This window comes from Argiope bruennichi, chromosome 7, assembly GCF_947563725.1.
Source record: "Argiope bruennichi chromosome 7, qqArgBrue1.1, whole genome shotgun sequence".
In the NCBI taxonomy this organism is placed as follows: Eukaryota; Metazoa; Arthropoda; class Arachnida; order Araneae; family Araneidae; genus Argiope; species Argiope bruennichi.
In genome coordinates, this window is record NC_079157.1 from 105,161,534 (window position 1) to 105,188,004 (window position 26,471).

At 27.0% G+C, this 26,471-nt stretch overlaps 2 protein-coding genes across 2 annotated transcripts in view; one reads left to right on the plus strand and one right to left on the minus strand.

Annotated features, from left to right (window-relative positions):
• Window positions 1-792: 792 nt before the first annotated feature.
• On the minus strand, window positions 793-12,625 carry LOC129976752 (nucleoporin NUP35-like). Its single transcript, XM_056090485.1, has 11 exons — window positions 12,487-12,625; window positions 11,303-11,430; window positions 9,462-9,589; window positions 8,341-8,443; window positions 7,773-7,806; window positions 7,277-7,385; window positions 6,560-6,613; window positions 4,100-4,169; window positions 3,064-3,192; window positions 1,162-1,320; window positions 793-1,067 (listed from the first exon to the last, which is right to left on the minus strand). Exons 1-11 carry the CDS (start codon window positions 12,524-12,526, stop codon window positions 1,002-1,004), a joined length of 1,020 nt encoding a protein of 339 aa, XP_055946460.1. The 5' UTR covers window positions 12,527-12,625; the 3' UTR covers window positions 793-1,001.
• Window positions 12,626-13,225: 600 nt separating this feature from the next.
• The window catches only part of LOC129975631 (uncharacterized), a 78,105-nt gene continuing 64,859 nt past the window's right edge, over window positions 13,226-26,471 (plus strand). The window contains exon 1 of the mRNA XM_056088715.1: window positions 13,226-13,556. The gene's annotated coding sequence lies outside the window, so the exon portion shown is untranslated. The remainder of the gene's footprint in view (window positions 13,557-26,471) is intronic.

Here is a 26,471-nt window from a genome sequence, read left to right on the forward strand (position 1 = left end):
GGTTAGTTGGAAATAATTCATCGCAATATTAAAATAATAACAAAAGTCTTTACTTCGGGGTCCTAATGCACATGGCTTTTAATATACCACTGAATATAAATGTATTATTTTACTGAAAAACTGTGAAAAATCACAGAAGTAAATGTCAAGCAGTTTTTGGAGATATTGGATAGTTTTCACATCAAATAATATATTGTATAATATTTTGGATTGCTAGAATTTATTTTTTTCGTAAAAAAAGAATTTTTGCGAATTAATGCACAATTATGATTGGAGAAAATCCTACAGAGCTTTTAACCTTTCCTGATATTAAGAGAACCATTTGCAATGTGTAACCTTCTTATACATCATTTATTTAAAATTTCCTTTCCTGAAGGAAATACTTTTTTTGCATTAAAAAAATATAGCATGAAAAATTCGTAACATATTAACACAAGAGGAATGGTTGTTTGATTGAATGAAATAAAATAATCCTACTACACTGCTTTTTATTTCCAATTTATTTTTTAAATTTGTTTAATATTACTTAATTTATGTCAATGAAAGTTACTCAATGGAAACATTATCAGCAATAACATCTATCTATACTTAACTTTACATTACTCAGCATTATAATCAAAGAGTACACTATTAAAAATGTTTGTAAATAAACTGCAATAGAATTTTGAGACAGGAGTCAGTTGCATGAAATTGCTATTGCAAATTTACTATTCAAATTTGAGAACCTAGGAGAAAATAAAAACGCATCACCAGAAAGTTAAAAAATAATTTTATTTTCAGATCAGTCTGAAATTCTTATGTTTTATTTTTACATGCGTCAATATTTAACAAATACAGTTGAGATTTTCCCATAAGAATTAAAAGATGCAAAATTATTACATTATTATTTACATTAAAAACTTGGCAATGATTTTAAATCATCAAATGATTGTAGTTATTTTCAGATATAACAAAGTAAATTGCAAACAAAATCCATAAATTATACACTTTCATCTACACATTCAATGTAATTTCCATATATAGTCAAATGCCTTGGAGACTAAGCTAGAGGGTTTTGTTGCAACTATCTGTAAGTAAATAGGAAAATAATTAAAATTATAAATGATCAAAATGATAAGTAACAGTTTGGTAATCAAAAGAATAATTGCAGATAAAACCTACTTGAGACTGAGCATTTGGACTTTGGTATGCCTGAGTTAATGGTCTTATGTTTTTTAAATTTGGCTTCGTAGGTTCTAAAGGATCTGTCGGAACTGACTGTGATGAAGATAAAAGGCTTGTGTCTTGAACTGTATTTTCTTTACACGATTCCATGATGTCCTAAAATAATTTTTTTCACATGAACTAATTTAATTGAACACATTAAAGAAGAGATAAATAATATTTAAAGCAATAAGTCTTTATTTTAAGATATAAAATGTTGAAATTTGGAACTTTGAAATTTGTCCATTTCGTTTTGTTCAACTATTTCATTTCCTTGATTATATGCATTTCTAGTTTGCTTTTCCTCTTTTCAGTTGCATTTCATTTTGTTTATCCCAATTTAACCAGCATATATGCATAAGTTTATTTTCATTTTTAACTTATATTCATTTCATTAGTTATTATGCATATATGATGAAAAGTTAGTTGGAAAACAGGCATTCAAAACCAGCGGAAATTGCCTCCTCAAAACTTTTTCCACATACCTTCTCTAAAAGGTATTATCCAAGAAAATGCCTTGCATGGCATAAAATAGTGAAGAAATATTCACCTTTGGTGTTAATGTAGCATTTTTGGTGAATCTACCATGTGATACTTGGTGAAAATTTTGGCAATTAAAACTTTAGCATATGATTAATATCTGAAAATCGAATTTATGGGATTTAGTTTTCCCAACCAAGTGAAACTAAAATTTGACACAAAACTACAATTGTAGTCACAAAATCCCATATTAAATTTGGCATATTTAAGTCATTAAATTTTTGGGTTATCACATAAACACGTTTCTGAAAGTATAGATGGTAACCTTTTGTTAGATTTAGCTCAAGATTTGTTAAGTGTCTACATTGTAGGTATTAAATCGGTGTTCTGAATTTTATTAATTTAGCTCTTTTCATTTGGTAGTTATTGTGTTAGCTTATATTTGAACAGTCCAATGGACAGACTTGCTCAAAATTTGATAGAAAGCTACAAATTTTGTGTATAGATCGTAAACCAAGTTTCACCCACTTAGCCCAAAGCATTTTTGAGTTGTCTTTGTCATAGACAAACGGACATTTTCAAAAAATGTCTTTTCCAGACTCGAGGAACTCTAAAACAAAGATTTTTCAAAATCTCGAATGAGTTTCTCCTATTAGATTTATATTATACTGGCCATTTTAGGAATTGGCTCATTTGAATAGTAGTAATGAAGTTGACCTCATTCCTTTTTTAAATTGGTTCATGGCTCCAAAATGCTTTAAAAAGACTATTAGATCTATTTCGTTGCATTTTCTTTTCCACCCTCTTTTGTACATTCCAAAAGTGTCCATTATACTTTAACGGTTTGAGCTATGCTAAACTTAAAAGTATAAGTAAATCACTAAAAAAACAGCCAATCTTTCATATATTTCAGCATTTGTGAAAAAAAACATGGTACATTAGCATGAGAAATAATAATATTAGCAACAATTTTTAAAAATCACCTAGTTAGATTGATATTCTACATTTAATTAAAAAATGTATTAGATAATAAAGGATTTTAATCTCAATAAACATTAGATATTTCAATTAGTTAACGAAGTTAGAAAATTGTGAATCAAACCTCTAAGCAACCAATTATTATTTTTAAAAATATTTTTCATATGTAAGAAATTAGTTTTAAAAATGATTAAACGTTATACAGATTATATTATTTCATTATTTGGACTATCCATTTGGAACCTCTAACTTCTAGAATACTTTTCTAACAATTTTAAGAAATTGTATAAATAAAGGTTAATTGGTTCAAAGCTAAACATTAAGAGTGGAAAAGACCAATTCTGTCACTTAAAGAGTTATAATTTATGCACTTGAAAATACAGAAGCATTAAAAATGGTTACCATTTCTATGCAAGGCTTGACACCAATCATTATATTACCACTGAAAACTTTTCCATTTTTGCTTAAAGCTTTCTTGGCTTGCAGTTTAGACTGGTATCGCAAATGCATCCAATTTCCAGTTGGAGAAAGCTATGACAATAAATTCATAAAATTTATACGTAAATAAATTAATACAAAATTTCTACAAATGAATTTAAATAAATAAATAAGTTCAGGTCTGTTTAAATTGGTTAAATTCAAAAAGTTATGCAATATATACTGGTTTGAATCCCAGCCTGAGGGTGACCTTTGAAAAAGTCTTCAGGATGGATTAATCATTTTTTTTTTGTTCCACTTTTGTATTTAAACTTAATATTTCTAATTTGGTAATATATAATGTATCATCAAATAAAAATATTACAATTTTGACACATGAGAGTAAAATTAAAACTAAGATTCGCAAAATGTGGAGCAATATTCTGGATATAATAATATACTTGCTATTTGTGCAAAATAACCAAAAGCTTGTAGGTCCAACATGCCTTAGAAGGATTTGTCAATCCCTTAGATTATATAATGCAAAACAGACTTTGAACTGCAAATACAATAAATCTGTTGAAAAATTACTTGCTGAACTATATTTAGAATGATAAACTTTCTACAGTTTGCCCACTTTTTCTTTATCAATTATATAGACTCGGTTACATATTTTTAAAAAAATTTTCAGCAATATATACCTGAAAAGAAAATTTTATTTACATTATAAGTGTATTAAATTTAATTTAAATGAAAAAACTATAATGCAAATAGCATGGTTTTGAGTACATTACAACATATTTAAAATAATTGCTAGAAATAAAATTCAATGAAAGATTATAAAGCACTGGAGTTTATACAGATGCTGCATAATGAAAACAAATACTGAATTAAAAGTTAAAATTTCAAGATCCAAATAAGTTTGCAACCAACATCAAAAATAGAATTATTAGAACAGTTATAATTTTGATAGCAATAATAAAAAAAAACAATATTTATGTAACTGCAAAGTAAACAATACCTTATGTTCAATAATGTTTCCATACTGAGAAAACTGCTGCAAGATATAGTCAGATGAAGCATGTGGAAAGCTGCCAATTAAGAAAATGAAATTAATAGTTTAATAGATAATAAAATAAATTCAACATTATTATATAAGTAATTCAGCTACATAATTATAAATAAATATTATAAAATCTCATGAACTCTCCAGATTCTTTTTCAAACCATTCAAATAAAGCAAAACACATTTTGAACTGCAAATGTAATCAATCAATATAAATAGCCCCCCCCCCCCATATCTGAACTTAAAAACATAATACTTTCCCAGGATAAATATGGAGACTGAAAAAAAAAAATCCCAACATTTTCTTGTCTTATGGCTACAAATTATATTAACTTCCTGGCTTCCTCCCTATTCAGAATCAATTTAATTTTTTTATAAAATGAAATTAACGTCCTAAAATCCATATAGATTACATTCCTTATATGAAGAAAATACTGGAAATTATAACAAGATAAGTTGCATCTAAAACTGTATAAGAATTCCAAGAAGCATTAAAACTACTCTTTGCAATACAAATTACGTTGACAGCAAAGCTTTGCTCAAAATTTTAAAACAGTTCAATAATTAATAAGTGCTTTTTGCATAAGCACTAGAATTATCTGTTGCAGCATAAATATAAAAATTGATGATTACATGCACCTAAGATATGTTTCAGTAAAGATAATAATAAATTAAGTAATGAATAATAATCAAATATTAATTTCAAAATTGAAATATCACCTATTAGATTACAAATAAAAAATAGCTTAAAAACTAGTATTGCTTTAAGTGAATTAAAAAGCTAGAAAGCTTCTTTTTGCAAAATTTTTTAGACTTGCTATTCCTTTCTCAAATCTTCCTTAAATTCTTTATAAGCTGCTTATGAAGATTGCTTTTAATTTTTAGAGCTGATAATATACTTTTTTTTCTTCCAAATTTTCACTTAATTCTTTTTCTTCCTTTCATTTTTTTCTCTTTATACTCTTCATATTTGGCTCATGAATTCCTTGCACATAAAACTAATTGTTTTGACATATCAAAATTACTTACTCCATTATTAACTTAAATACTGTCGTAAACAATTCTTCTCGGAATGAATAATTGTTCTTATCAAACCAAAATTTATTCACTCTTTGTTTTTTGAAAAGCGAAAAATCGTTCTTAACAAATTAGGGCTGCTGTTAGCCTCATTTATCACTTTTTTCATTGTAATGAAATTCTACAAAAGTCACCTTACATATTTAAAAGAAGACTGTCCCTGGTTATGGTTGCTATGATAATTTTGGCAATGTTAAGCTACAGGTATACAAAGATTATAGTGTGAAATTGTTGATCATGTGCAAGCTTTGAACAATTTTCACCAATTCTTAGATATTCTTAACCAATTTCCACGATCTTCCACAGCTTTTTCCAGATCAATAAAATTCTTTGAATTTTCTGATATTCCAATTCTGTCACCACTCTGTGCCATCTTTTGCAATAGCAGCAGAAATAAATTTATCTTTGGTGTTTAAAAAATCTATAAGGAAATCAATTTTTCTTACAGGATTAAATAGTTTAACAACAGTTCTACTAATGATCAAAGTAGACAAGAATCAATATGCTAATAATTTTTTAAAACAAATGAAAATCGCTTAGGGAAATTTCAATATTAAGGTCTCCGAGAATCAATACAGAAGTAAAGAATCTAGATGAATAAGAATTTTACAAAGAAATTTAAGAGTAAGACACAGAATTGAATAGTTACAAACATGTAAGATCATTGTCATCCTTAGGTAATAAAACTATAATTTAACTTTTCTGTACTGACCAGATGGAAAATTATCTTGATTAGTGAATAAAGAAGTTGGAGCTGGCTATGCACAGATACTAATACATTGGTTAAATAATGAAAAATAAATTTCAATTCAAATGAAATCTTACACGCACTCTCAAAGGTGTTATTTTATTCAAATTTTTAGAAATCTGTATTTTTCTGTACAATCCGTGCACAGAAAAAAACTAACATTTAAATAGAATTTAAGCACTAGAATTCTTTACAAGAGCAACAAATATTTTTCAGGGTTCTTAGCAGGAATATTGAAATTTTTAATTGATTTTAAGTCTATAATGAAATCAAATACTTTATTTATATCAAAGCTATTACTATAATTGCAAGTATAAATTGAGTTGACATACAGTTTTGATGTGTTTTTGTACATTATATTCATCACATATTATAGATAGTATACAATGAAAAAAATAATCAAAAAATGTATTTTAAAGAATTGCAAGTCTCTTCAAATAAATTAATTTGTATAAAAGTTAATACTCAAAAGGATATTTTTATTATGCAATAATGCAATTCTAAAATGACCCAGGAAATGAAATTCAAGAAACTATAATGAATGCAAACTTAAGTACTTAAAAATAAAACAGAAACATCTAATGACTCACCCAAATACAGTAATCCATGATTCATCAAGTTGATCACTATTTTGCAATGCTTCACTAAAATTAAAAATAACTTTACATATAATTAAATCTTATGAAAACATACTTGCATATTTAAAAATGCAATAATTTTAAAACATAGTAGTAATGCAATGCGCTATATTCTACATAACTTAGATTATTGTTCTAATTTAAAGCCTCACGATAGTTATTTAGGGCAGAATTTAATAGCAATTTTGAACACTGGTCAGATGACAAACACCCTAGCAGCATCCTGACAAATTTTGCATAAATATAACTCTTCTTAATTAACAATGAAGTAATACGAGTCACGTTTATTAAAGATTCCTACGCATAGTTGAGTTTAAATTGAATTATGTTTCAAACCTAAAATATTCTATCCCTGAAGACAAAATCTCACATGAAGGTCATAATATAGCACCTTCTCATTCATTGGATAAGAATAATATATAATTTTAAGAATAAAAGTAAATTAAGTAACTTTTTACTTTAAAAAATATAACTTTGGGAGAAAAATGTTAAGGATTATATTGAAAATTATACTAAGAATGTCTCTAAAAATAGAGTGATAATATCATGAAAAATATTTTTTTTTAAAATTTATATTAGTAATTTAGAATGGATATTTTTCTACTTTCACTATAATTAAATTACAATTCAGTGATTAAATAGCAAAATATTTTAAATTAAAAAACTTACCCTTGAGTATAAAATGGATCTATCTGAGCTGGAGATAGATATGATGTATTTGTAACACATAATGACTTATTAGGGGTCAATATGCCACTAAAATTATGATTATCACATGCTGGAAAAAAAAAAGAAAGAAAAGAGATGGATGATTATTAGTGAAAGCAATGTATATGCATGAAACACTGTGTAAAGTAGAAATAAATTATGCTGTAAAAATTAGGATTAAATAAATGAAAGATCCATGATTAAAATATTGGATTTTAATATAGTAAGAGAAATTTTCCCACATTTTCTTAAATTGATTCTATTATAATCCAGCCTAGTTTGCCACAAATTAAATCGTTGATTTGCATGCATTTTATAAGCTTTTACATTCATATATTTTTTCTAACTAAACAAAAATAATAAATTTCAATTAAAATTTAGAGTTTTTTTTTTACAGTGATGAAAAAATAAGGAAAGTGAATTGTAATTGCAAAGAAATTAAAGAAATAGAAAATACCTATTCTATCTGCAACACTTGGTGTATTGTTCAGCTAAAAATAAAAAAATAAAATAAAATATTACAAATATTTTAATGCCTTTTTATACTAAATGATGCATAAAACTAAAAAAATTCCAGTGCATATAAATGATATCTTTTGTTAAAAAGATTTGAAAAGCAAATAATTGTTAAAGCAATTACCAAATGATAATAAGACAAAGTAAAAAAACACGTTTTCTGGTCCATAGAAACCTGAACAACAAGAAATGGATATTTTCCTCACCAACAATCACTACTATCAGAAGTTAATGGATTATTTTCTCAAGGCTCTATCACATGAATAATATTACTTTGATTTATTATTTCATAAGCATCATAATGCATAACACATATTACTAAGTCCACAAATTATAGTAAGGAAAGATTTAGTGCAAACTTTTATGAAAACAAAGTTGTATTAGAATTTAATATATAAATTTAAGGAAATAAAGAAAAAAAATCTCTTTAAAAATTTCATCTTTGTTAATTAAAATATCTATTAAATTAGCAGTTTAAAAGTGGATATATATATATATTAAACTCTTACCTGAGAAGCATCAAAAGAAACATTCTGGTTTGGTGTACTGTATAGAAGACCTTGTACAGGAGGCCCTCCACTCTTAACAGGATTAGGAGTGCTTATAATTGAACTAATAAAAGCAAGAAAGATAAAAGTCAATCAAAAATAACAAAAATGTTAGTGCTGTTTAAAGATATTAACTAATATTTCATAAAAATATTAAAATAAATACTTTGATATTCATATATAATTTTATCAAATACGAGAGAAACTAAATCATAAAAAATAAAAATATCAAACAAATGAGATATTTTAAAATCCCCCTTCTACCAGTAGCTACTACCAACTCTTACAATATTTCAAATAGCTATAAAATACAATTTTCTGACTCAATCCATTTAAGAGCAGAAAATTTATAAATTGATTTAATTTGAAAAAATAAATAAAAATGTTATTTTTGCTTCAAGTTTTTTTTTTTTTTTAATACTCTTTATGTAATCATTCATAAGAAATTTTTTTTTAAATCCAAATCTTTATTTTTACGAATCATTGTGAAGGTGATATTGATGATAATGGCTTTAAAATTCAACACCTTCAGATGTATTTGAACTATCTATTTCACAATGCATCTGTATATTCTTGTATAGACTCCAAGATCTACACTCAGCCACAGGAAACAAATATATTAAACTATTACAGAGCATAAGGCAAACAGACTAAATTCCTTCAGAATGAATAATACAATCTTATGTTCTGTGGATCCCCCCCTCCTATATTTTTTCTAATTAGACAATTCACAAAGAATAGAAAATAACATTTTCAAGTTCAATGAAATTGTTAGGATATGAAATAAAAAGTAAATGGAATCTCAGGATTATACATAAATGTTAAAATTTAAATCGTGGAGCAAAAAGCTCCCATTTTATTCTTCAATCTAAATAATAATAATAAAAATAAATAAATAAATAAAATAAAAAATAAAAATCAAACAGTTAAATTTTCATTTCTCAAAAACCAATAACAAGGAATTTGAAGATTCAATGATTGGTTTTGTATTTAACTTTCCTTCCTCCTTAAACTAATGGAATTGCAAGTACAGTTTTAACTTCAGTACAACATACATTTCTAAACATAAATAATCATTTTACCTAGAAGATGCAGATTGATAAGGAATATGTTGTTCTCTAAACTGGGAAACTTGATTTATAACAGGAGAAGACTGGAAGGTTGATATGTTTGATTGTTTACTAGGTGTATGCCATGTAGGAGACGAGATCTGAAAGATATTTTATTAAAAGATACATTCACAAAATGAATTAAATGATAATGAATATTAAAATCTAGAACTCTGAATACAAAATAAACATTAACAGATTGGACCATTTTACTTCATTTTCATTGTTGTGCTATACACTAATCACACAAATTTGAACTTCTAAAAACAAAGAAAGCATTAGAACAAAATTAAATATTACACCTATAATGTCGAGTTAATATATAACAAGAGTAATTCAATATACCTTTTTCCTGCACTTATCAATTAACTTCAATTACAAATTAACATTTTACATCGCTGGTGACATTATGAATGTAAAAGTATATAGAATACAAAAGGTTGAATTCTAGTAAATGGCTTTTTTGAAATTTCAAATTCAATTCCTTCAAGAAACTAGTAGCAGAAATAAATACAAAGAAAGTAAGTATATCAAATACATAATTCAAAGTTTTTGCAAAATTTCTTTCACAATTTCACCTTTATTTTACAATGCATTGTTATTACACTCCCCTCCTTCAAACTACTAATTCTTATATCCTTAGACTGGTCAGTTTCAAAAAGTTGCACAATTTTTAAGCAAAACATGATATTAATACAAGGTCTTAATAAATTTTACTTTCTTTTAGAATGATGCCAAAAAACAAATAGATTTCAAAATTTCACACAAGAAAAATTCATTACTTATCCATCTAAAATATTGATTTATAATTTTATTTACAATTTGTAATCTCTCGTTTATTATCTCTAATTATTTGATATTGTATCAAATTCTTTTTATAACAATGTATTTTTATAGTTAATTAAAATAGCTTACAAATTTAATTTATAAAATTTTTTTTGTCCTATTTTAAAGTGACAGGAAAGCTAGTTAACATACTTATCAGTTTTGAATCAACATAAAAAAAGAAATGCTTGTACTGGTATTTTTTATTTTTATTTTACTAGCCTATCATAAAGGTTATCATTTTACTAGCCTGTCATTTTTTTTATTTTTTATTTATTATCTTCAAAATAGCAGTGAAAGGAGAAACCAATAAATACAGTTCATAAATTTTTCCTTAAATTAGCAAAAATATATACTTATAAAAACTGTGAGAAATCAATTAAAGAGTTTTTAAAAAAAGTTGGAATCTAAATTGTGACTTTGCTTACCGATTCCCTATAAACAATTATTTTAACATAGCCAAAATGCAAGTAAAGTCTAAAAATCACAAAAACGAGATATTAAGAATATATAATAAAGGTAAAATTATTAATAAATTAAAACATAATTAATAGAAATAGGAGGTAATAGAAAATGAAATTTATGTAAACATTTAAAAAAAAAAAGGCTTAATATGTTTATTTCAATCAATTTTTAGGAAAAAAAAATTAGAATTAATAAATACAATACAATTTATTTGGAAATGAATTTGTTGTTGTTGACGAAATCAAAAATATATATATGATCAGTATAAAGAAATGGCAAATCACTTGATCACAGATTTAATGTAATCAGGTTAGTAAAGGATATCCCAGGACATACAGAGACCAAGTATGTAGGATTCTAGAATTAAACCTATTTTTAAATATAATAACCTTATTTTTGAAACATTGCATGATGTTTTAAATCTGTAGAGATGAATCTTTTATTGCAAGGTTGGATTCTTGACTTATAATTATTGGCTTTCTAGTATTACTCAATTCTATGAAAACAATGAATATATAACTTACAGGTGATGAAGCTGTTTCTCCAAAAAGATAAGGAGGTAAATAATTCTGATTAGCAGATGATTTATTTTTAGGACTAGACACAGGAGAACCAATTGTCATAGGTTCAATATTGCCAGGACTACCAGCATCTGAAATAATAGATTATTAATATTAACAAAACCGCATATGAATAAATAATTGGATTACAAAAACTAAAGTTTTTAAAATTTTAGAATGATTATCACTTTATAATATATTAATCTACCTATATTTTCACTAAGGTAGACTAACATTTTAAATAGTCATTATATGGATTGATGAATTACCAAGTAGAGAAAAATAAATTAAAAATAACAAATGTAAAAACAAACAAACTTCGAGCTATAAATATCTTTTATTAAGAAGTCTCAATCATTAATTTTAGTCCAACCTAGCATGTTATTTTACTTGTTACCTAGCCACTATATTTTTTTTTGTTAAATGACGAGAATCATTATTATAATTATCTATACTATAAAATCCATAATTTTATAATCTATAATATAAGCAATTTAAAATTAATGATACATTAATACATAAATATAAACATGACTAAATATTGAATTATGAAATAAAACAGAAGAAAATCTGTCAGTTAAAATGAAATATTTCCCATTAGCAGAATATGCAATAGTTATGCGAAGCCACTACATGCCACATGATGCATCACATCTTAACGAAAATTCCAATGCATGAACATTGTGGAGTCTTCACAGAATATAATTAAGAAAATGAATAATTCACTAAATTTTAAAACGCATCAACCATCGTTTTTCATTAGTCATACATTAGATGGTCAAACATGTTCTATATTGATAACTCTAGCATATCATTAAATGCGTTTGAATAGCTGAAGCATTATATGTTGACTTTAAATGTTTCAGTCTGACAACTCCATTACCAGCACTCAGATGCAGCTGAGGAAAACGAATACTTTATCTGTGTATCCGTAGATATTACACTAGAAAAACACTAATTCGCTAAAACGTATCATTTTACATTTCATGCGCAAAGCTCGAGCTTTTTTTTTTAACGCATTCAAACGGAAAAAGCAACAAAGAAAGAGGAAACTGCTCATTTTTATTTGAAAGTTATCGAGAAAAGAAACCTTGCAACCACACTTTTAAAAATAAAAAAAAAAGGAAAAAGCAAGCAACAGATATTACCTCTGTATCTATGATCAGTCTGGTTAAAAGAAGAAAACATTATAATTTAATAAAATGACACTATTAATCCACAGGTAAAGAGTTAAGGCAATTTTGAAAATTTTGCCTCTATTTATTGAGATTGTTACTTGACTTCATTTCAGATCTTTTTAATTTATAAAAAATGTCATTGACCTTCATCCAAAAATATTTAATATTACTTAAATATTTTGCTATGAATGCTTATGATTTTTTATTCATTTTATAAAAAATATTATATCTTAATTGGCTAACTATAACTCGAGAAATCCTCTTAATATAATCATTGCATCCCTTCAATTATTTTAAATTTTGTTGCACTAGAACTATACGGGTGACTGTGAAGTGAGAATACTTATATTTAATTGTGTTTCTGAAATTGCATGAATTCAGTTTTGATATTTCTTTGTTACTCCTTTTGGCTGTTACACTACTTCTAATTATAAGTAATTATTTGGCAAATTACTTACAAATGTGAAAAAAAGTTGATGAATTTCTCTGTGTGAGCAAATCAAAAGCATTGACAAAAATTGACATCCCTTCAAAATTAGGAAAATTATATTATTTTTACAGGCAATATGTAGAAAAATACGGGCTTAGGAATTCCTTAATTATTATTTTTTAATTTCCCACATCTTTGAAATATTTTGAATATGCTGAAAAGTGGCAATAACACGATACTCAATTGTAATGCATTCTGGGTAAAAAGTGAGCGATTTTCGGGTCGTCGGATTTACAAACAAGCGCTAGTCTTGGTTCTTTAAATTGTGTTTGTAGATTCAAATTTTAGATACTTATTTGTAGGTATTTCGGAGAATGTTTCAAAACTAAGCACAAAACACTGAAATTATTTTATCTTATCTGTAAAATAATTTGATTATTGAAATTTCATCTTCTTCCTCAAATCTGTCTTAAAATTATGTGACTTTCTGAAAAAAATAAAAAAAAATCTCTAAAGAATAAATATAGTGTGAGCTGTCATCATAGGTCCTCATCCTACAAATTTGCATCGTATTTTATATCAAAACGATGGAAAGTTAACATAAAAGCCGGTGAGTAAGAAATGAATTTATTGTTGATATAATTTCAAATGTTATCATTATTAATTTATTTAAAATTTCTTTGATGAGCGAATACTTCTGGTTTCAACCTCACATTCTCTCATACAGTTTTTAAAATAGTCTTGATCATTATGGTAGGATATTGTATTAAGACGATTTAGATATAATTTAGTATGTTTTTCTTAATCAATATAGCATTCACTTCTTTGTATGATTAAATTGTTACTTATCAATGATATTTAGATATATTTTATAAGTAATCATACCAAAAACAATCAGTAAGTTTTTTTAAAAATAATTTATTGTTATTGGTTGTTTAAAGATTGTTAATGTAAATAGTAAATTACTGTTATCTGAAAAATTGACATGAAATATTCTCCCCCCCCCCCCTGAAATATACAAATAAACATATAATCATAAAATTTCATAAACCAAGGAGTTCATCGAATGTTTAACAAGTAACAATTGTAACAACTTGAACACTTGTTACCTCATTGAATAAATTATAAAATTTTAAATCTTTCTGAAATTATTTTCAATTCTTTTAAAATAGATTCATTATATAGGTTTCAAAGATTCAGGTATTCACTTTGAGTATATAAAAACTGACAGTAAAATTTTTTTCCAACGATGTTGGTTTTTTACCCATTTCAAAATTTTAGATTTTTAGACTTTTTATTTTAAATTCTGAAACTATCTGTATCTGTTGAAACATGTATATACTAATTTATTTATTTTATAAAAATGGATAGTAGAAAAATTAGTGATTCATTTTTTTTTTTAAAAGGAGGACAGGGAATTATACTGCTAACAATAATAAAATGAAAAACATTATTCAACATTAAAAAAAATGTCATATTAATTTTTTTAAATTATATCTGAGAAAATGTATCAGTCTTTATAAACAGGAAATACATAGTTTAGCAAAACCTTGCCAATTTGTTTTGGAACATAATTAAAAGATTGTGAAATATTGACAATGATAAATTTTACAATATTAAACTATAGATATTATGTCTGATTTGTGATGTACTGTGGTAAAATAAAGTCTGTTCATATATAAACAGCTGATAAGTCTATTGTGAATATGCTATTATCCAAAATCATGTTAATTTTTTTTTATTTTTTCCCTGAATCTCTAAACTTTATTTAATTATTATTCCATATTTCTTTCTTAGCATATTTTTTTCATTTAAAATTATTTTTTCTTAATTTTTTTAAGGAAGTATAATTCAATCATAACTTTTTGCTTTCATTGTTCAAGATTCAGCATTTCATAATTTCAGATTTAATTCCCAGATGAACTTTATTTTTTTATAAATATAATGTTTTTTCTTGTAACTTTTTTTACTACCTAATCATCTGCATTGCTTTAATTTATAAAAGATTAATATCCAAGATCAATATAATATCCAATATATGGATTGTGCATACTTTATTATTTAAATTGTAAGTTCCTTAAAAATTCTAGAATTTTAGATTGTAAAAACTTTTATTAAAAAGAATTAAAAATATTTTCATCTTGTATAGTTTTCTCATGTCTTTTTGTCTCTCATTTTCAATTATTTTGAGATTTAATGCAATATTAATTATTAAAGTACTTTTGTTGTAATAAGTTAGCTATGGAACCATTTACACATATAGCACTTATATACATTAAAATCTTTAATTACCTATACTATTTTATTAGTTACATTAAAAATGTTAAGCAGAATTCTTTTGGTAATTTAAAGGCCTTTTTTTGTTGTTGTACCTTGATATATTGATTTTAATATCAAAAATAATTCTGTAACTGTAACTAATTTAGGATGAAACAAAGAAATAAAAATATAATGAGTATGATTATAATCAGTTTACGACATCTATCTTTGATACAGATAATGCTGTAACTGAATTGTCATTTAATTTCTTCATTGAATTGAAGAAATTGATATTCTAAATAAGAATTTCTTTTTTTGTTCAATTCATTTTGGTTTGCAGTCCATATAAATGCATTATTATTTTCCTGCATAAAGTGTCCAGTTTTTCCCCCTTCATTATTTAGCATGGTAATTTTTCATTCTTATATGGTATTTAATTTTATGGTTTTATCTTAATTAAGCAGAAAAGTATATATTCTTAGACCCAAATGGATTTTTAGAAAATTTAATGCTTCCAAAAAAAAAAAAAAAAAAAAAAACAGTTAATATTATTATTTTCCCATTTAGATTCTTGGTATTTTTTTTCTTTTACAGATGTTTTGCTTGCTAACCTGATAAAAATATTTTTCTACTTATTTTTAAGATAAATTAAAAGGATATACTTTATTATGGTTAACTAATAAGAAAAGAAAAAAAGAAAAAAATAGATGTGAATTTTCCTGACTGGAATAGTTTTAAATTCATAGAATGAAATAAACTGAAATAGTCTTAACTGGACTAGAATAGTTCAAAATAAAATATTTGCATTATCAATTTGTTAGTTTGAATCATATACAGGGTGATCAAGAAATAACAGGAGGTATTTGGAGCCCTGTAGTGTGTTATGTACTGGATGAAATATAACAAAATTTGGCCACCATGCACATTAACGCGGTTTCGATTTATCAAGGGAAAAAAAAAAAAAATAGTACCGAAAACGCCGATAGGGGAAACTTTGATCGAAAACTTTATTATATAATTTATACGGGTACTTTGTGACATGACATAGAAAATAAAAGGAAGGGTTGCGGGATTTTAAGTCATTCTGCGTTCTCACTACGTGGACGCGCCTTATTTGTCAAGCTGTTATATCAGCGAGATGAAAATGCCAGTGCTACTCTTCGTGAATACCGGCGGTTAAAACAGTTACGAGAGGACTGATGACCATAACTAACTTACGAAGAATAATTGAAAGATTTGAAACAACAGGGATTCTTGGTGTGCGAGAATTCAAGGCCGAGGATTTAAAGGTATCAAGCAGGGACAAATTGAAGAAGTTGCAACTGCCGTTATGGATCAGGCGATAGCTAATGAGCAGGGTACCAGCAGTGCACGTTCAATATCACGACAGACAGATATCCCGTTCTCGACGGTGCAGAAGATATAGCGTAAGATCCTGGAATTTTATCCGTGTAAGATAACACCCATTAACTGATGACACTGATCTGAATCTTGCCAATTTCTGGTTCACTTGAAAGTTGTTGTGTATCAAGGATATGTTCCTGACATTCCTACTTTAAAAGATTAAATAACGTTACATGCCAGACGAATAAATGCCGATATGATGCGAACCACCATCGAAAACCTCATGTACCGCATACATTATTGGAACATCAAGTTGGTGGTCACCTTGAGCCAAATTTGTAAGTTGCTATAATAAACGTTTTTCATTGGTATTTGGTGTGTTGCTATTTACTGTGTCCATTGGCAGTTTTGTATTCTTTTTCCACACATTATGCGCTTGCAGCATCAGGATTTCCCTATCGGCATTGTTTGGTACTATTTTTTTTTCTTGATAAATCGAAACCGCATATTTTAATGTGTATGGTGACCGAATTTTGTTATATTTTGTCCAGTACATAACACGCTACAAGGCTCCGAACACCTCCTGTTATTTCTTGATCACCCTGTATATTTAAAAATTACAGAAGTTTAAAATTTGTGAGGAAATTGATTTAAATTTAAATGTACTCATTGTAGTTTAAATATTTTTCTCCAAGGTGTGTTAATAATTTGATAGAAGTTAGTTAAAAGCTGCGATTTATTATGGTGACTTTCCAGTTAATAGGTCTTATCTAGTGGATGAATTGGGTTGTAAACTTTGGCGGTCTGTTGATCCGAGGGTGCCTAAAAATTTACTTTGCTGATTTAATTTTGAAAAAAAAAAAAGTTAATTTAGTTATAATTTTAAATTTCCGAAATTGTTAAATAAAATTCGAAATATTTATGTTTGTTTTATAACATTAATTTGAATGTAAAAAGTGTATTACTATAAATTAATTAATTAAATAAATATGCATAATAGAAGCGAAAGGTAGTGTCTTATCTCAAATATAGAATTTCTGTGTCTTATACATGCGCCAATCAGCTTTAATTCACCAAAATAGAGATGTTTAATTGTTAGTAAATAGTATACGGAAACATTATATACGTTTCAAATTAAAAGAAAATAGAATGTTAAAAAAAAGACAATAAATATCTACTTCGGGAAAAAAAAAAAAAAATGGAAGAAAAATGCATCGAACAGAAAAGTATGGGAGAAATTCGGTTTTTAGTCATTGTGTAATAAAATCGTCTGTCTCTCTTGAAACCTAGTTGGCAAAATTCATGCTTCAATAAATTTGACTTCCAGATGCGAAATCGTGCTAAATTTCATTTGCATAAAATTCTTCTTTTATATTTATTGAGAAATATATATAAAAGCAGAATTTATTATTCAGTACACCCCCCCCCCACACACACTAAAAGATCGCGAAATACTTGGAATTTGACTATCTTTGATGAAAACGGAAATTAACAGCGGAGCATAATAATTACATAATTCTATTACTATTTCATTCAACTAAGTATTAATGATTAAAGAACGTATTTAAAAATCATTGACACAACATAATTGAAATAATTTTTAAAAATCATTAATCAATACTCTATGTCATAAAATTCATTTTTCTAGAAAATGAAAATTTTGTGCATGTAGCCACGCTACGTAAAAGCACTTAAAAATTTTCAGAGGTGATTCGGCCGGTTTTAGCTTTTTCAGTATTATGTACTTCAATTTTCTCTGACCATAGTAAGCAGTCTCGGCGAATGTTATTTTCCATTTTATATAATTATGTCTTTAAAAATTTAATATACTAAATAATATACACATTTTTATTAATTGTTGTATTATAATGGTTGACCTCAAAGCTACTCCTATTGGGCTGAAAGTTTGATATTTTACCGCTGAAGATACCATTTAGAATCTGCATTTTTTTAAAAAAAGGAAGTAAAATAAGTTAATGTACTTGAAGAGTTGTAGAAGAATTAAGATATTGGGTTGAAAAAACGGGGAAAAAAAAGACATAATAAAAAAACAACAACGAAGAAAGAGGCGTTGAATTATTTAAATTACGTTAAATTCTACAAAAAACAAACAAAAAAAAAAGCGCTTTGTAAAGCAGAGTCGAGTTACTATAAATTCTTTATTTTGAAGCTACATGAAATCTTTTGGCATGGACCTTTGGCCGTGCCAATGTCCTCATCTGGAGGACATTTGAGATTTGGCGCCAGGTTTAACATTGTCCGTGGTCTGTAGGGAAGCTTTGTTGGAATCGGGTTGGAACCTTTCAGCCCCAGAATTGAAAAAACATGTCTCTGGTTTTTAAGTTTTACCCAATATGAACTGATTCTATAAATTAATCAAAAATATTAAATTTTAATTGCACATTTTTCGTTTTTTTGCATTAATTCGAAAATATAAAACCAATTTTTTTTTTTAAAATTATAATTATTTTAAACGACAAAAATCGTATTTTAAATGTTAGTTAAAGCAAGAAATATATTAATAATTATTGTTTGTCATTTTTGGCAGGGAAACATGAAAATTATATAGAGTCAACATATTATTATTATTTTAATGTTCTGTAGTATAATTGTTATATGCTACTTCATTTGCCAATTTCGACGCTAGCTAGCATGCCATATGTATAGGTTGGATTTTTACTATCCTGCTAAATTAGTAAATTTGCTGTCCGTATATTTCGACATTATGCAAAAATTATAAAAAATGCTCCATAGTTGAACTTAGATCTACTAAATTCGACGCATACTTCTTTTTTGTCTAGTAATTGTCCTTTAAGAAAGATTTTTCAAAATTTAATTACATTTTTTTTATAAAAGTTAACTGAAATTTTAGTTTTCCGTTAATAACCTCGGGGTGTATTATCACATAAAACCAAATTTTACATCATTTTAGAGTTAAAAGTAGCATTTCTTTGTTATGAATTTTATTTTTGTGCATTTTTTCTTTAACTTTAATAAATTTTTAGAAATATTTTTTATATTTTACTAGAATACTTTTCATTATTTTAGTTACGCGAACGCGGAGATGATATTAAATGCATTTTTTTTGTACTTTATCGCTATTAAAATTAAGAGCTAATTTTTAACAATAAAAAGAGATATGAATCAAGTTGGAACATTGTCATTTTGTGTTGTTTCAGATTAGAGCTTTAAATATCCATTAAATATATATATTTTTTTAATTCCAATGTTAAATGTCTAAGGATTAATTATGAAATTTTTTATTTATTACTTGGAAACTCTTTTCTTGGGTTAATTAGAAATATCTATTTTACAACACTGTTGTTTAACGTTATTCGTTTAGAAAATTGTTTAAAACTTGCCGAATAAATTGAGTGGCGAAGGAATTCGAGCTTGAACTTAATCGTGTCCTTAAAATATTTCTGTACAATTGGATTTCGAAACCCAGGCAAAGAATGCAAAGCTTTTGTGTTCAAGGTTATCTGTTATACAATAAACCATTAAATACACTTTTAAAAAGCGAAATCGTTAATCATACTATGTTACGCCGAATCGTTCATTCCCTGTCAATTTTAATTTTGTCGCTTTGCAGTGTTTGATTTCCCTTTTATATTCCTTGTGATCTTATGTGATTATGTGATTTTTTGAAAGGCAATACTAATTTTAAAGTAAGTATATGAAGATTAATATATGCTTTGTATTAGATTAAATATTATTGAACTGTTTTTTTTTAAATTTTTTTATTGGAGAAATATCGTTTGGTAATTGTCTTTTATCTTCAATGGTGGAAAGCAGGCAAGGCAGTTGCATATAGCCGCTAACAAGTTGATTGAAAAAAAAAATTATTTTATTAGTTGTCAAATAAATATATAAAAATAATTTAAATGATAAATACTAAGGAAAGTATTAATTTTTTCTCAAGCACAAGGCCAGATTTCTATTTGTTTTAATGTGTTTATTTAATTATTAGAATATTTTTTAAACCGAACTTCAGAACTTTCAATATTATTATGTACAAACATGGATGTCGGATAGAATAGAGTTACAACAGATGAACAAATACCTATTTGCAATAAAATAAATTTAACTTTTAAAGTATAATTTAATAAAATTAACCTAAAATAAAGCATTAACTTGTTGATGTGTGAAACTAATAAAACCATTTTATTAAAAGAGCGGCCTCATAATGTACTCTGTCTTTGGCCATAAAATAACAAAATCTGCCGCTGCCTTTCTTAAGATTCATTGTTTATTAATTAATTGCCTCCTTGATTGATTGCATGGAAAATAACTACAAATTGTGTCATTCATTACGCTTAAGTTAAATAGTTTTGAATATGAATATATTATATTCTATTTAAAAATATTTAATATGAACAAAATTTAGTTCTAACAACAGCTAGATGTTCTGTGTGGTATGAATATATTGAAAATGAAGTTATTTAATATTATTGAAGTTTATTCGTAACTCTGAATATGGTAGAAGCTCGTATTAATTCTTTCATCGTTATTGTACTTATTCATTGCTCTCTGTGTATTGTCACATTGTATTTGTAGATCTTATTGCTTTTAGTGATTTCCAACCTAAAAAGCAGATATTCTTGTAGCTCAAAGATGTACGATATTATAAAATGAGCTTAATATAAAAACGGTTTACAAATAATACTTCAAAGAATGAAATTAATCGAAGTATTTATTATACTTCTGTGGAACTTGTTTCTGCTTTAAATTGACACATTTTCGGCCTTTGGTTTTTCTTTTTTTTTTTCTTTTGAAAAAAGTGATTTAAAACGTGTTTTTTTTTAAATTATTATTTTTCTTGTTCTGTGTGGTTAATAGTAGCACGTCCAATTCATCATTAGATTTAGAAAAGAGTACAAATCTTGTCTTCTGGTTGAAAAAATAAATGACAATGGCTCAAACAATTGAGAGTACACCTTACTTTCAATATAAATAACACATTTCCTAGAAGTGCAAACTTGTTTTTATTTTTACACATAACAAATGGTTTAATTTAAAGTAAAATCAAAAAACAATCAACGAAAAATTTCAGGAGCATTTTAAATAAACATATGCAGATTTTTGCCTCGAAAGAGATTACACCAATGTAATTTTTGTAATATCTCGCTTAGAAAGAAAGCGTGTATTTAATTGTATATCTTATAATGTTCTCTAAACATCGTGGTACCGATTCGACCACATTTTGGTGGTACCTGAAGATATTTTACCCCATTTTTCTTGCAACACTTGTTTTAAATAGATTTTGTTTCTAATTTTATGTTTTTGGACCTTTGTTTCGAGATTGGTCCACAAATATTCAATGATATTGATATCAGCAGACTGTGGTAGTGTGTGTAACTGCTGTTTACAATGAAAAAGACACCACAATTTGATGTTACGTGCATTCTGTTTGGTATCGTTGTCTTGCTGAAAAATGAAATTTCCATCTAAACACAAATTTTTAGCACCTTCCTTTAGGTAGCTGCGATCACATGGTTCATGCAACTTGTTGCAGAAATTTCGTAAATCATAGGCAGAAGTGTAAGCGCTGAAACTGTGCGAAATATAATTAGTTAGAAAGAAACGGTTCATAACTTACAAATTCAGAAAAAGCATTTGAAGTTTGCAAAGACTCATCAATTGAAGACCAATAAGCCTTGGAAGAAATTTATATTTAATGACGAAATTAAATTCAACATTATTTGGCAGTAACAGCCATTGCACTGTATGGAGAAAACCTAATACTGCTTTGAATCCAAAAAATTACGTCCTATAGTTAAACATGGTAGTGACTCCGTCATGATTGGGAAATTTAGCTTTTATAGATGGCATTATGAACCATATGGTTTACTTAGATATACTTCACAGCAATCTAAAGAAAAGTGCTAAGAATTTGGGTTTAGATGAAAATTTCATTTTTCAGTGGGGGCAACGACACCAAACAGAATGCACATAATGTCAAACTGTGGTGTCTTTTTTATTGCAAACAGCAATTATACTTACTCCCACAGTCCGCCGACATCAGTGTCATTGAATATCTGTTGGCCACACTCGAAACAGTGGTCCAAAAACAAAACAATTAGAAACAAAAGTCCATTTAAAACAAGTGTTACAAAAAGAATAGGGTAAAATATCTTCAGATACCATCAAAAAGTGGCCGAATCAGTACCACGATGTTTAGAGGCCATTATAAAAGCCAAAAGACTTGCAATTAAATACTGACACTTTCTTTTTATGTGAGATATTACAAAAATTCCATTGGTGTATTCTCAATTTTTTGAGGCAGAAATCTGCGTATGTTTATTTAAAATGTTTCTGAAATTTTTCAATTTAGAAATTTTTTGTTGATTGTTCTTTGATTTTATTTTAAAGTAAACCATTTGTTATCTGGAAAATTAAAAACATGTTTGCACTTCTCGGTAATATGTTATTTATATTGAAAGTCGGATTTATCAAGTAAAATTAAAGTGCACTCTCAATTGTTTGAGCCACTGTATCTAACAATACAAAAAAAAATTGTATGAATTGTGTTCACACTTTTAAACTTACAATATATAAACTAAGCAATTATTCTATTACATATAGTTATCATTTTCATGAATGATCTGACATAGTCATGTATGAAAATGAACATGATTTCAATCTGTAAAATGAATTATTAAAAGTTATTGTAAGATTTCTGGCGATAAATCTACATTTCAGAAAAACTCCTTTTTTGTTAAATTTATGTTTAACTGTATAGTGTTTATTTGGAGATTTTTTTTTCATAAAAAACGTTTGCTATTTTATGGATAAGTAATGATGCGTAGATATAATTTAAATGATTTTTATCTTTTCTGCATACCTTTACCTTAACATAATTCTGTAGAATGAGATTATGTCACATGGTTTTAGATTTTAGATCTGAAATTCTTGTACTTTTCTTGAAGGATTTAAAAAAAAAAAAAAAAAAAAAAAAAAAGATTAAAATATTTTAGAATGTTTTAATTTTCTATTTTTTCTTCTTCGAGTGAAAAAAAAAATGGCTTTGTATTGCTGCATTGTTTAGAAGCGCTGATTGTGATTGTTTCTATTTATCCTATAAATTTCAAAAATGTAAATTTTTGTCAGAATAAAACTAGATTTACAAAAAAAATCACTACAGTATTTAAGAACATTTTATTAAGCAATGTTATTGGTTTACTTTACATTTGATTTAATTTATTGTAACCGACATTATTATGTAATTTTTTTTTTTTAAATTTAGGATTTTCACATAATTCAGAAATGATATCGATAATCGTCCTGAGTATCGGATATTATAATTATTTAATATTCAATAATTTAGTTAATTATAAATGTAACATTGTATTTTTACATATTTTGATTTAAAACTAGAAAGAGACTGTCCATCTTATATTGATATTTAAAATATAATTAAAATTATTCGTGACAAGCACTGCTGTTGAGATAAACCGTATAATTCAGCTAAAATCATTGCCCTTAATTTTTATTTGTCTGTATATGTTTTTTCACTGCTGAGTTAGATTGCTCGTAAGGAAACAGATGTGCAGGCGTTAATATTTCTTTGTTCTTACGTACATAAGTTTGATGCCGCAGTTTCCGAAAACTAGTATGAATTAAATATTGTTGAGAGATTTTTAAAGAAATAAGTAAAGAAATATTAAATTAGAATTAAGGCATTAGAAATATTAAATTAGGATTAAAAAATAAGTAAAGAAATATTTAAAAAAAAAATGGTAAAGATATGAGGATGAATGAACTTTTGGATTTTCATTTTCTAGTAAATGAAGCATACAAAGAGAAATTCGAATTTGGCAAATCTACACGTTTTAGACCTCACAGAGTCAGAATATATATAATATAGTATAATATAATATAATATAATGTCTCTCTGTTCGTGAACACGACATTCTGATTATCTGTATATTTACATTTATTAAATCTGATAACTCAAAAACGCATCGGTTTAGATATATGAAATTTGGTATGTGTTCTTGTTATTAAAAATTGCCGGTTTGTACTAAATGTTGGCTTCCAAAACACGAGGTGCAGATAAATATGCGGGACTCTGAAAACAAAATTCTGAGCACTCATGGTTGTTTTTCCTAACAGTTTTTATTTCGGATGGAGACTGGGGGATAAAGCTTTTGTAAAAGAGTGTGCGAGAAAGTGATTTCGGGGATACCGTCCCTGCTTTTCTTTCTTTCTTTCTTTACAAGAATAATTTAGGATGTTTTGCTTGGTTTTGAAAAAAACAGTGAAATATATTGATATCATTCAAAATCGTTTTAGTGGTAGTAGGCCATACTATTTCACTAAGAATGTACGCAGATGAAATGAATCTTCAGTAACAAGTATAAAAACAAATTAATGATTTCAGGCCAAGATACCTGAAATGAAGGGAAAATCAAATAATCCTAGAGAAAATTCAAGTGGAAAAATCAAAGAATCAGAAATTAAAGAAGGGGAAATCTAAAGAATCCAAGGGAAAATCAAAGAACCAAGCCATTTAAAGATCATTGGCTTGTCAAATGTGGCAATTGAGAGCTGTGTCTTTCTGACTCACAGTGTGCTGATTATTTTTGAGAAGATGAGTTGAAACAATCGGAGAAATAAATACGCATCGCTGTGGATAGCGATATGGTTTCTGCAGACAAACGACTCATAATTATAAGGTTGTGTACCCGCTGGGTCTTTTTAATAATATCTGCAGCTCCAATATAGAACAACGAACCGACAATTAGCCAATTATGAAGACGATACTGTTAAGAACAGAAAGAATGACGCTAGTGGAGTAGGTCAAGGTCAGCAAGACGGGATGCCTCAGGTCAGAAAACTTTGAATATGATGTCTGTTTGAAAAAGGCGTATCTTGTAAGTAAGTACCTGGTCTTCTTTGAAAAAAATGTACCAGTTTTTAACAGAAGGATTTTTATTACTACTATGTGAAATGATATAGAGGATTTTTCTATAGAATACCCACTTTTGTTAAGGGACTTATTAAGACTCATAATAAATATTTTCACAATTTTCTAAAAGCGTGGAATATAACCATAGTTGAAAGAAAAAGAGGCACAAGTTTTCAAATACCAAATAATAGCAGATTATAAGACATAATCCTTTCACATTTCACTAGAAACCAAAAAGCATTCAGTAGAATGACAGTATGAAATGTTTGCGGGGGGGGTCATCATCACCATCTCAGCGTGAAAAATTAGGTGCGCTGTTTTCTGTGATTAGAATTCATTTTATTAGAAGAATATGTGCTATCCTTAGAAAACTTTTGTATCTTCCAAAACGAGATTAGAAGGTCGTAGGGATTTCGCTACTTTATGATGACGCATATAATTTGATGGTGGGAAGTTGAAGCATTTTGATGATTAGCGGTAAACTGACATTAACGGTTTAAAAAAGTCCAAAAAATATAATGCTGTGCAAGTATTGTTTTCATCGCTGGGAAGGAGCGAAAATCTAATCATGAGAATTCCTTAATAAAGATGAACAATATTCAGAAGAACTGTTTAAGATATACTGTTTGTATAAAACTAAAATTATTTTGATAAAATTTATACATTTAGGGAAATTTTTTATAGAAAGGCAACGCATTGCAAAGGTGTTCGCTACACGACTTTGGAGAAAGTTCTGCAAATCTTCACCGATTAGGATCCTTTTCAAACTACCCTTTGTTCAAAATTTTATATATATGTTTGCGTATAATGCTTTGCCCATGTAATCTTGTTAACTCGATAGCGAGAGTAGTTTTATTTGATTTTAATTGGCCTGGAATATGTTGTAAGTAGATTAAAATTCTCGGGTGAGTTTGTTGAGAGGTCATCTAGCTTAAAGCTGGTAGAAATGGTCGGAAGTTCGTTTTCTCATAGCTTCTTTTGGAATGAAGATAGAAAAAAATTAAATTAAAC

Excerpts from the sequence above, each read along its gene's own strand:
- LOC129976752 (XM_056090485.1), bottom strand. The coding sequence starts at position 12,526 with ATGTTTTCTTCTTTTAACCAGACTGATCATAGATACAGAG. Across the intron at positions 4,170-6,559 it reads TCATGGATTACTGTATTTGG|CTTTCCACATGCTTCATCTG; the intron begins GTGAGTCATTAG and ends CTTAATTGGCAG. Across the intron at positions 1,321-3,063 it reads TCAAGCCTTGCATAGAAATG|GACATCATGGAATCGTGTAA; the intron begins GTAACCATTTTT and ends AAATTATTTTAG.